Source organism: Chaetura pelagica, unplaced genomic scaffold, assembly GCF_000747805.2.
Source record: "Chaetura pelagica isolate M959 unplaced genomic scaffold, ChaPel_1.0 scaffold3, whole genome shotgun sequence".
In the NCBI taxonomy this organism is placed as follows: domain Eukaryota; kingdom Metazoa; phylum Chordata; class Aves; order Apodiformes; family Apodidae; genus Chaetura; species Chaetura pelagica.
In genome coordinates this window covers 14,891,137-14,903,442 of record NW_009952974.1, presented here as the reverse complement: position 1 = coordinate 14,903,442, position 12,306 = coordinate 14,891,137, and the positions used below count along the sequence as shown (strand labels likewise).

The 12,306-nt window shown below is 35.7% G+C and overlaps 1 protein-coding gene across 1 annotated transcript in view; it reads left to right on the top strand.

Annotated features, from left to right (window-relative positions):
• The window catches only part of SESTD1 (SEC14 and spectrin domains 1), a 34,682-nt gene extending 22,827 nt beyond the window's left edge, over positions 1-11,855 (top strand). Inside the window, exons 10-17 of the mRNA XM_009996325.1 lie at positions 928-1,122; positions 1,742-1,856; positions 2,927-3,086; positions 5,708-5,789; positions 6,063-6,185; positions 7,433-7,624; positions 8,746-8,867; positions 11,111-11,855. Coding sequence (XP_009994627.1) covers positions 928-1,122; positions 1,742-1,856; positions 2,927-3,086; positions 5,708-5,789; positions 6,063-6,185; positions 7,433-7,624; positions 8,746-8,867; positions 11,111-11,240 — 1,119 coding nt within the window. The 3' untranslated portion in view covers positions 11,241-11,855. The remainder of the gene's footprint in view (positions 1-927; positions 1,123-1,741; positions 1,857-2,926; positions 3,087-5,707; positions 5,790-6,062; positions 6,186-7,432; positions 7,625-8,745; positions 8,868-11,110) is intronic.
• The last annotated feature ends 451 nt before the right edge of the window (positions 11,856-12,306 follow it).

Sequence of the window (12,306 nt, the reverse complement as noted above, 5' to 3'; positions counted from 1 at the left end):
GACAAGACTACTAATGAAGTCAGATGTTGCAGGTCAATAGATGGTGCTATTCCAAAGCATTAGAAAAGCATAGGGCATTTGAAGGTCAATTTACTGTAAGCCAAAATAAAAGCTGTTGGGGAAACATGTTTTGCATTATAGGCATCTCATTCGTGCAAGATGTGAATGTGGTCTTGATACATCAAATTGTTTTTAATTCTCCCAGAATTCTTAAATATTTGAACTATTTTTTTTCTTTCAAATATACCACCAGGACAACATTGCTGATTCCTAGATATGAATTCAGTAATCAGAGCATTTGAAAAACAAATCTACACATTTTGATTTCAGTAGTATAAAGATTTCCTTAAATAAGAAACAAAGATTATTTTGACGTTTCTGTACATGAATCTTATGTTTTATTCAGAAGATAGAGATTGCTTCCACTTTGTCAACAGTAGTATTTTTTTCTAAATGTTTTAAGAAAATACTTGCCAGTCTGAAAAGTAACATGAAAGTTCTCATTAACAGCTTTTTGCAATAGCTTACCTATTGGCAAATAGTCTTTTGTTTCAATAGAGCACTGCAGACATGTGAGCATTATAAATTTGTTTTTAAATGGTGGAATTCTTCTTTCAATTTGGTAAAAGAATCTGAGTGAGTTAGTGCTGGGAGCTGTTAGCTGTGCCTTCTAATCTTCCCATCTTTCTGCACCGCTTTTTTTATACTATGCCACCTATATTAAAAAATATCAAGCACTTTTTGAGTTGATTTGAAAACAGGAATGTTTTTCCTCCTGTGTGGGATTTCATAAGAATAGTGTCCTAATCAAGGACACTAGTTCCTTTTAAAAATCTGGTTATTGATTATTTTATAGTTAGATGTATGTCGTTTTAAGATAAATAAAATTGATTGGTGTTTTAATGCTTAATTTTCTTCTGTTTGTAGGAGTGGTTTGCTGTTTATGTTGAGCTTAATCAGCAGATAGCAGCTCTTCTAAATGCGGGGGATGAGGAGGACCTGGTGGAACTGAAAGCATTGCAGCAGCAGCTGAGTGATGTGTGTTACAGGCAGGCCAGTCAGCTGGAATTCAGGCAGAATCTATTACAAGCAGCACTTGAATTCCACAGTGTTGCTCAGGATGTAAGTTTTTCTTAAACTTTTCATGGGTTCACCTGTCAACATTTTATTGCCATAGTATGATAAATGTTGAATATATTGAAAAAAAAAAATTAGGGAGGTGGAGGAATTTAATGTCACTTGGAAAATGCAGTACGTCTTCATTTACTATGCTTGAAACTCTGAGAAGGTGGATTTCCCCTTTTTTTAAGAGGGAAGTGTTACAGTAACATCTTACGTTTTGTTAGCATTTGAAATAGAATGGTTACTAGTTAATGTTGCTTTTTCCCCCTCTTGTTTTCTTGTTTTTAATTTGAAGTATATGCATTATTTGAACTGCAATTCGGTGTACTTCTCATGGTTTCTTTTTCAAATTGGTATTTATTTATTTCCAATACATGTCTCAAAAAATATAAATAAATCTCTGCGTCCTCCCGTTCCCCTGTCTAGGGACATTTGCTTTTCAAATATGTAAGGAGATGGGTTGTTCCATCTTTTATTTTGACTTTTATTTCCTATAGATGCAAAGAGAGACTTCTAAAATGACAGATTTCCAAACAACTAAAGGAAGATTGCAGACCCAACCATATGAAGTTCAAAACTTCTTTTTAAGTATCAATATGTATGTTATTTTTCATTTTAGTTGTCTCAGCAATTGGATGGCTTACTAGGAATGCTGTGTGTAGACGTTGCACCAGCAGATGGAGCATCAATTCAACAAACTTTAAAACTACTGGAAGAGAAATTGAAAAGTGTTGGTAAGTAAAATATTTCTGCATTTCAGATACACTCATTCTAATGAATGCATTAAAGGTTAAATCAGTAATTCCAGTATCCTCTTTGAAAACATACAGCAGAAAAAAATAATACCTATCTTTTATGCTTTCTAGCTGACAGCTGTTGACTTGCTTATGCTAACTTCTGCGTAGTAGCTTGATCTGGGAATGTTTTCTTTTAAATGTTTATGTGTAATATGTATTAATTATGTACCATTATCATGCATTTAATCTGTAGACAAACTTTTTACCCCATAAGTTATCTTTAGTGCCTTGGGGATATAGTGCTTAGATGATCTTGTAGTCTTCAGAACTGACCCCTGGATGATTAAGATTGTTGTGCACTCAGTTTTCAAGTGTTATGCTGAGTATTTTGCAGTAACTTTTAATGTGCATGTTAATAAATAGCACACTTAAGTTGGTTACACTGTCAAGCATATAGAATAGAATATTTGGGTTGGAAGGGACCTATAATGGTATCTAGTCCACTATGTCATAGGAGAAAGAGCTTTGAAGCAAAATCAGATATAGTAGAAGTTGTTATGATTGGAGTATAACATAACATTGCATAAACAAGATATTCCTTTAGGAAGTAAATAGAGCTGCCAAATAATAGATGTAAATGCAGATTTTAAGGGCTGGCATATTCCAGTACAGAAAAGTGTATCAGCTGTATTATAAGGGAGAAATTTCTGCCAGCTGTGGAAGAACGTTTAGTCTACAGCTGCTTAGCAGTGATAAATATTTCAGGTATTGTGGAACTGTGGATGAAGGACATTAATTAGCTATTTATATGCTGAAAAGTTAATACCTTCAGCTTTTTTTTCTTATCTGTTAGATCATAAAATATCAATCAAAACCTTAGCTCTTTGTTAATATAGACAAATGCTCAGTCAAATTTAAAAGTTGGAAAGGTTAGTGAAAGAGAGATAGTAATGTCCTTTTCACTTTACAGCCTTCCTTCTCTGATTCTGTTGCATTTCATATCTTTGGGGAAAAAAAACCCTTCCAGTTTTTTAGGAGTGATCATTGTCTGTTTTCTTCTTTTTTAGATTTGGGCTTGCAAGGCTTGCGTGAGAAAGGTCAAAGTCTTCTTGATCAGATATCTAATCAGGCATCCTGGGCCTATGGAAAAGATGTGACCATTGAAAACAAAGAAAATGTGGACCATATCCAAGGAGTGATGGAAGATATGCAGCTTAGAAAACAAAGGTAATAACAGCTCTAGTCAGTAAGATTTTTGTGTGCTGGTAGGACGCTTTTTTTTTTTTTAAATAAAGGGACCAATTTGCTTTATCTTCAGTTAAGGGATGTAGTACAACTGTAATTTTTATTTGCAGTATATTTAAAAGGGACAGAAGATTCTCTGGCTAATCTGTTGTAGCATATTCCTAAAACCAAGCACCTTTTGTATTTCAGTACTGGATAGAGTATGTGTGCTTTCTTGTACGTGAATTGTAGATTTTTTTTTTTTATATGGAGTTATGGAATAGATGCAAGAGTTATCTTTTATATGTTAACAGTTTAAGATGAAAGGTATACTAAGACTATAGTAGTGATGATGGCTCTAAAATTATGTATTAATTGTGTACAGATTTACTCATCCTCTTTCACAACACCCACCCTTTAAGTGTGGCGTTTTCACTCCTGAAGATAGGAAGAAAGATGAGCTGGTACCAGGGGGACAGGCACAGAGTTCAGTTTTCAAAATGTTTTTTTGTGAGTTTTGGAAAAAAAAGGTAGGGAAGTGAAGTTGTAATAGGAAAAAATGCTGGGGAGAGTTTAATTTTCCAGAAGGATGAATTTTGCTATCATTTTCTTCCTCCCGACCTTCCATTGATTATTTTTTTCTTAAAGATGCAGTAGTACTGGATTGGCTATAGTAGTGCATTTTTTCTACTAATCAACATGAAAGAAGCAGATGATGTTGCTCATTATTACTTTTGGAACTCTTGACACAGTGAAGTGTACCCTGTAGAAAGTGCCTGAACTTTGAGGGAAACAGCTGAGCAAAGAGGTGTCTCTAGGGAACAACAAGATCGAATGAGCATCAAGTTGCTGGTTTTAGGAATTAATTTTACCTCTCGCAGATAGTTTTCTTAAGGAGTTTTTTGTAACAAACTGTGTTTTGGTAACACTTAGCGAAGGTATCCTCATAAGTATGTCCTCTGAATCCTGTTTACTTGAGCAGCACTTCTGTTTAGAGGGCCAACTGCAAATAGCTATAGAGGACCATGTGTCACTATGCAATAAAATAGCAGTTGGAATTCAGTACTGAGAAACAAAATGCACACGGGAGAAGGAAAAACTTTGTGTACCTAGTAATGGCGTCTGAACTAGCTATCAACTCAAAGATAAGTGTTGGAAAACTTTTGCAAGTTTAGTTGTACTGAGAGAAGCAAGTAGAATGTTATGGATTGTTAGGAACAGAATAGAAAACTAAAAGGAAAAGTGTAAATATGTCACTATAGATTTGTAGTCCATTTGTAATTTAAATGTTGCACAGTCCTAGTCCATGTTCCCAGAAAAGATACAGAATACTGGGGAGTCAATTAAAGGATCAAAAGGTTAAAAAGATGTAAAAAGACAGAGGTATGAATTATCTTCCAGATGATGGATGATTAAACAAGGTTCTTCAGCCTGGACAAGAGAAAAAAAAAAGTACAGTAAGGACTTCTATCTCTCCATAGTGTTTAGCAGTCATTTTTGTGGCACTTTTTTTTCCAAATTCTATTGGAAGTTTCTCATTTATTTATATGCACCTGCAGTATGTTTGTCCTAGGGGCATTTTGCTGCTTTAGCTATGCTTTTGGAAGCCATCAACTGTTTTCCTGCATTATTAGAGAAACAAATTTCCTTTCTGTGTAAGTTTCAAAGCACTACAGGACATGTAACAAAAGGCAGCATGCTAACGATCTATTCTTTGGAAGTGCTTATGTTTGCAACCAGTTGGAAAAAACAGATCCATGCATAGCATCTTTTGCATTAGCTTGTAGTGCTAACTGTTGTTGACATTAGTACTTCAGTTTACACTAGACTAGAAGTCTAAATCTTGCTGTCTACTTACAGCTTACTTAGGCTCTGAAATTGAAGTGGAAAGGTTGCTCTCCTAAATGTATTAGCTTAGTTCTCAATGTGGAAAGAAAAGACCTTTCAATAATTTATTTTTATATCTTCTGACTATGGAAAGAACTGAAAAATGTACTTAATTCAGAACAAGAGAATTAGAATTAGTTTTGGTATTAGATTTTTAAATGCTTCCTGACAAGTTACAGCAAGGTAAGTATAAGTATAGTATAAGGGTTCAATTATTGCAATCTTTAGTTAGGTAAAAAGAAAAATAGAAATATGTTAATGCATCTTCTAAATGTTTAAAAACATCTTATTTTCTTCACCATGAAAATTTTGCCACCAGCTTACAGTACCATTCAGAATTATGCCAGGTTTAGACTTCAGTAGAAGAAAGTCTGTCTTTGCCATGTAAACTTCTGTGTAGCCTGTAAATCTTACCAATGCAACAAGCTAAGAAACCTGAAATGCAGCTCTAGAGCCTTGTAGATACTGCTGGTATTACTATCTATAGCTTGACCATCTTGGGAGTCTTGAGAAACATGATTTTGGTTGGTTGTAGTATTCAGTTCTATTTATTGTGTGTCTCTTATTGTTATACGAGACATTATATATTTTGGTGGCGGTAAGCAGCACAAAAATGCTTTAATCACCTTCTCGTGAGCACTTGTATCGCAGTGTTGTTCAGTGAAGGCATTGCTGTCAAACTGAGCATGTATTGTGTCTGCTATGTATGTGTTGGTGAGTCTGTCTTACTGTTCAAGGTGTGAAGACATGGTGGATGTGCGACGACTGAAGATGCTTCAGATGGTTCAGTTATTTAAATGTGAAGAGGATGCTGCACAGGTATGGAAATACCTTCAGAATTTTATCATTCTAATCCTTGAAATGCATTGGTTAACTGATGGGAATTGATAGTGATTTTTTACAGTGAAAATAAAGGATATAACAGTGACTGAAAATAGCGTATTTGGTGAGTGCATCAATGATCTACCAGTTTGATATCTTTTAACTTTTTTCCATTTCAAAAGTATATGCTAGTACTGAAGGTACTTCACCCTTATGGATTAACTTAATTTTAATTTACTAGTTTGTTGTTTTGGGTGTTCTGTTTTTAAGGCAGTAGAGTGGTTAAGTGAGCTGCTGGATGCTCTGCTGAAGACACACATCCGTTTGGGAGATGATGCTCAGGAAACGAAAGTTTTACTGGAGAAGCATCGAAAATTTGTTGATGTTGCACAGGTGAAATTAATTACTTTTTTTTAGCAATATGGGTTTTATAATGTTTCAGAAGATTTCCTTAATGGAATTAGTACCTGTGGTACTAATGTGGCTAATCTGGAACAGGTGTTACTAGTCTTAATGTTTTGCCTCAGTGCTTGAATGAAGAAATCGTGATTGCTGAAACTGGAGATGAGCCTAATGAGATGTAAGTTCCAATTGACAATAGTGATGATGCAGTTTATTGCCATAGTTTATTCTGCTTCATGGAGTCAATGCGAACCACAAAACATAATGTTCTCATTGACTTTCTTTAAAAGACATGGATTTTAAACAGTCTTTATAATGACTTATGAAGAACTGTAATCAAAATACTGAAATATGGATGAGCCATTTGGTTTCAGTCTCTTTTGCGCTGTACTTCATGAAAAAGAGTCTGTCTTACTGTTGATTTTCTGGATAGAGTTGACTGGTGTATGATGTACAGAGAGTTTTGGCACTAACAAAGTCAGTGATTAAACAGAACTGACAGTGTTAATTCATCACTGTTGTTTCCAACTAATGGATTCTACAGTACGAGTCCACTGAAATTCACTGGAGCTGTAGACCATGTTTGCACGCATGTTTGCAGATCTTGAATACTCAAGCAGATGCTGGATATGTGTGAAAGAATTTCACTTAAGAATAGAAAGCGAACAAGCTGGGCCTTTTTCAGGTGCCTTTTCAGATGTATACTGCTTTTATGAATGCCTAATTCAGACTTGCCTGTAACAAATGTGATGTTTCCAAATTGCACCTGCTACGCTAGAACTTATTTTCTCTTTTGATGAATTAGAACCGAGGATGACAGGAGGGTACCTTGCTGGTATAATGATGTGTCACAACACACCTGGACATCCAGTGACTGTAAACATGGTGACAGTGAAGTCAGTGAGACAGTCATCTTGATGGTAGATGTATAAAGTACCTCCTGTAAGATCCAGGCAGCTGTTTGATATTTTCACAAGGTTCTGTTCTTTTGGCAGTGTGAACACTAGACAACGGGATTATTTTTAATTTTTTTTAAGAGCAAAACCACTGTGTGATCATTACAATTTCATTCATACAGCAGCGTTTCTGGTATACCAGATTAGTTCAGCATAATTTGTGGACCTAGACTGAGGAGGTTTGATAAACTTGTCTGCTGTTGGTTTAAGATGCCAATTAGCTCCTAAGTTAAATGCAGAGTTTGAATGTGTACTTTTTTCTCTGTCTCCTCCAACTTTCAGAGTACTTATGATTATGGGAGACAGTTACTGCAGGCAACTGTTGTCCTGTGCCAGTCCCTGCGATGTACTTCAAGGTCTTCAGGGGACACACTTCCAAGACTGAACAGAGTGTGGAAACAGTTTACAGTAACTTCTGAAGAAAGAGTGCACCGGCTGGAAACGGCTGTTGCATTTCATTCAAGTGCTGAAAAGGTAAGTATTGCATTTTTAAGGAGAAAAAATTCTATCAGACAAAATGTAAGAAAAATGAAGTTGTTAGTGTGTATTTTTTTCCTTTCAAAGAGGGAAAAGTGAAAGAAAACACAGAACTAAATACTAATATTGGGTCCCAATCCTATCTGGAAATATTTCTGTTCAGACTTTCTTTAATCACACCTTGTTCTCTGCCAGAACTGGATTTTAGTTTTGAAACAGCTTCATAAGCGGCCCTTTGTTGTTCATGATTATAGAGTAGAATAAACTACTTCAGTTGACAGGGGCCTGGACTACAATGATCATGTAGTCCAACTGCCTGACCGTTTTAGAACCATATTGTTGAGAGCATTGTTGAAAAGCCTCTTAAACACTCAGAGGCTTGGGGCTTTGGCCACCTCTCTAGGAAGCATGTTCCAGTGTTTGACCAGCCTCTCAGTAAAGAAATGCTTCCTATGTCCAATCTAAACCTCCCGTGGTGTAGCTTTGAACCATTCCCATGTGCCCAATCTCTAGATACCAGGGAGAAGATATCGGCCACTTCCCCTCCACAAGAATCTGTAGAGAGCAATGAGGTCAACCCTCAGCCTCCCTGTGTCCAAACTTGACAAGCCCGAAGTCCTCAGCCACTCCTCATAGGACATTCCTTCCAGCTCTTTCACCTCCTCTGGACACATTCAATGATGTTAACATCCTTCTTAAACTGGGGGGCCCAGAGTGGCACACATTATTCATGGTGAGACCACACCGGTGCTGAATACAGTGGGGTGATGTTTTCCTCCATTTTGTATGGCTCTTTTGATGCAGGTTACTATTTTTATCCATTTGCTATTTGTTGCTGGAATATTGTCCAGCAAGTCTATTTTTTTCTTTTTTGTTTCCTCTTAAAAGAAGTGTAAAACATTCTAGTGCAGAACAGTGGTAGCCCTGAACTATCTTGTCACTGCAGCTTAATTGGTATTTTCCTTTCTTGAATTTATATGAATATTTCAATTGATTACATACAAATTTGGCTGTGAAGACACTTGAAGATATTAACTCTGCCAGTAAATTGCATTAAAAAAATTACATTCTGTCCCTTGTCTGCTTTATTCTGCATTTCCTTATTATTTTTTTAACAGATATTGCAAGAATGTCCAGAACAGCCTGAAGCTTTTAATGAAATGGAGCAATTTGATGAAATTGAAGCAGTTGGGAAATCGCTGTTGGACAGACTAACAGTGCCTGTAATTTATCCTGATGGGTATGCAAATTATTTTTTTTTCTAATGCCTACTGAATGTGCTTTTCGTAAGGTTTTGTGATACTCCAGTATGCAGAAGAATCCTTAATGCTCATCACAGTAATTAAAAGGCAGTGTACCACGATTCATTAAAAATTCTTTCCCACCTTTTCACAGAAGGAAGGCATGTCCAATTTCAAACTTTCCAAAGATAATTGTTTCAAAACAGTGACTTTTTCACACTCAGTAATTATGTTTATGCAGTCTTTATACCAGTAAGGGATATAGAAGTAACAGAAGAATGACTAGTCCCAGTCTCTTTTCCCAGAAAAAAAGATATAAGACTTGAATTATAGTATTTTGATTTGTGATTCTATCAGAAGTCTTAAGCCAGTACATTGAAGTTATATCTACATTTGATTTATTCAGCAAATACAACAATACTTCCCTTGTAAGCTATTCATACTAATTTTTAAAATTGGTGACTGTTGTCAGCTACAAAAGCAAATTGAATTTGGAATCTCAGCCATAATAAAACTCAGTTTTCTGTTCAGTAACATACACTTGTTCATTGTGATGTTGAGCTTGTTCTGAATATAACTAAGACTTGGAACGAGTCTCTGAGTGTGTAGGATCCTGCACCATAGTCATGAGATCTGAAATCTGTATTTTGAGTTAAGAATTTGAAACCTTATGAAATTATGTGAACTAACTGCATTATGGGTTATCAGAAGTCAATCTAAAAAATACAGTGATAGGAAGTCGATCATGAAAATGAAATTCCTGTAAACTTATTTCCACAATATTGTACTCTGTGTGTGGTATAACTTCAGTAAGGATTGCTACCCAAGAAGACGGACTCACACCTGAACTGGTAGTGATTTTTCTTCTGCACTTTCAGTAGTATATTTGAAAATACTGGAGGATTTTATAACTGTGAGGAAAAAACAACACCCAAGAATTGTGTTATATTTGTTGAAGTATTTTGATATAGCTTTTGTGTGGCAGATTTCAGTGACTCAGCAAAAGTAGCAATTGTTACTTATTCTTAAAACCTATGTAATTTGCAGATAGACTGTTAAGCATTAGAACCTGGGAACGCTCCCTGTGGATGAGGACACTTGTCATACTGTGACATTGTGAGTCCTAACACAATGTTCCTATAGCTATAGGTATATACACTTGCATTTTGGGCTGACTGACTGAATCCTTAATGTTATTTCTGACCCCTCTGGCATTTCAGTAGTTCTGTGTGTCTCCCCTCTCATAAGTGGGATCTTAGCTGTTCTGGATCCCAGAATACCCTACTCCATTTCCCTGGACATTCTATTTTTTAAGCATTTAGCAAACAATTTGCAAAGGATTCATTCATTAGTAGAAACAGTTTAAGACATGTAGGGGCACACAAAATGCCATGAAAAGCATGGAGATGTTGTCATCAGCCTCTTTACCACTTCAGACTTCTGTCAGTATCTTCTTGAAAGTCCAGTTCCCTGTCCTCTTGATGGCTTCTAATTCATCACGAAAAATGTCTGTCCATACTGTGATCCACTCCTACATGAAGTAACTTCTTTGTCCAATTACACTTGTCCCCCTGCTGTGTCCAAAGGTCTTTGTCCTGCCACCGTTTCCAAAGTCTTCAATGTCTGTGCTTTGTAATGAGATTTGATACCTGTTCTTCTTCTGAAACATCTATTCTCTTCAAATACTATTTTTGCTGACAGCAGTTAGTGGTTTCCCTAACATTTCAGCTGTTCTTTTGTTCTATTTGAATGGGAGAAACCAACTTACACAGCCATGTGTTTCTTTCAGTTTGAGAGACGTAATTTGACAGCATGTGGCTGACTTCATGTACACAGAGTCCTTCAGTAATGCAGTAGCTGTATAGCCTCAGAATTTATGTATGGACAGATTTCCTTGGTTGTCGTAGTACTCAGAACTGCCAGACTGACTTGGGCTGGGTAGCCAGAGAACGAGGGTAAAAAATAGTGTTAGGAAATATCTAGTTGTGCTTATAGAACAGCGCCCTGTTGTGCAGAGGACTTTTTTAGTATATGCAATAATTTCATCCAATCATCTGTCAAGTCTCATCACTGCATCTTCAAAGCCTTTTAGAAGTGGCTTTTAAATTTCAAGAGGAAGAAAAAGTGGCTATTTTTGTTATCTGCTTTGTGTTTTCTAATGACATTCACTTTTATATTTACATACTGTCTGTCTTTTCACTGGTAACTTTTTGTGTTGTTTTGTGGCTTTTTTTCTTTTTAGGTCTGAGCAGTACTTTGGGAGCCCAAGTGATATGGCTGCTGCAGCAGAACACATTAGAGAGAAGATGAAGCTAGTTAGCCTGAAAAAGCAGCAGCTGACACAACCAGAAGCCACTACCCCAGAGAGCTAATACTGACCCTTGTCCATGAAATCATAATAGGACTTCAGTTTGTAATCCAGCATGCTGTTTGCATATTACAGAATTGGCCATAATATATTAAAATGCATTTCACAGCCATTACAAGTCTCATCTTTTTTTTCAAAGTCAATATTCTCAGCATTTTAACACTGTACATCTATCAAGCCATAATTATTTAACATGCTATGAAAACATGGATTCCAAGTATCTTATGAAAAGGAACTGTAAACTTTGCACTGAAATTTGCTGTAAAGCTTTACCTGACCTGTCAGCTGCTTCTTGGTTAAACAGCTGATGCAAGCTTTGAATGGTGCTAATGAAAGTGTTAGGAGTTCCATATTATGAAATTGTAGTTCTTTGCTTTCCCCTATGCCCAGGTGATGTAGTAATTTTAGACTGTAGGCAAAGTTCTTACAGTGTAGACAGTGGTGACCTTATAATTTTAATTTGTAATTTTTTTAAAAGATAATTTTTATTGTGCCAGTATGCGACCTGCCCATCAAATCTTTGATATATCAAATTCATTAGACAGATGTTTTCCTATTTGTATTGATAATGTATTAAAAGCTGTTTGTGTTTAATAAAAATCATCTTTTTAAAATCTAATATAAATTTGTTCTGGTCTGTATTCCCAGATGTCACTTGTGTTTTATTTTTGTGATAAGCGGTAGTAAAAACCATCACTCCCCCAGTATATTTAAAAAATCTGTTTAATTTTTCCTACTGAATATTTTTAACATGCTATATCTGTAAGGGGATGTGTTATTGAACTTTTAATAATAAGACTGAGAATCTGTGTTATTTTTTTTCTTTCTGATAGCAGCACTTACAAAACAGTAAGATACTATGTATTAGTCAGTATTATATTAGTAGTGTTGTTCCCATACAAGACTGGCACACATCTCTTGTGCTTCATTTCTAAGTCTTGTTTCCATTAGAATGGAGAATCTTGAATAATGTTACTATCCCTGGTAATACCTTTGAGGTTAAATGTTTTCATTGGATAAAACCTTATTAACATGAAGTTCATAAGTTAAAACCATGAGATTAGTAATAA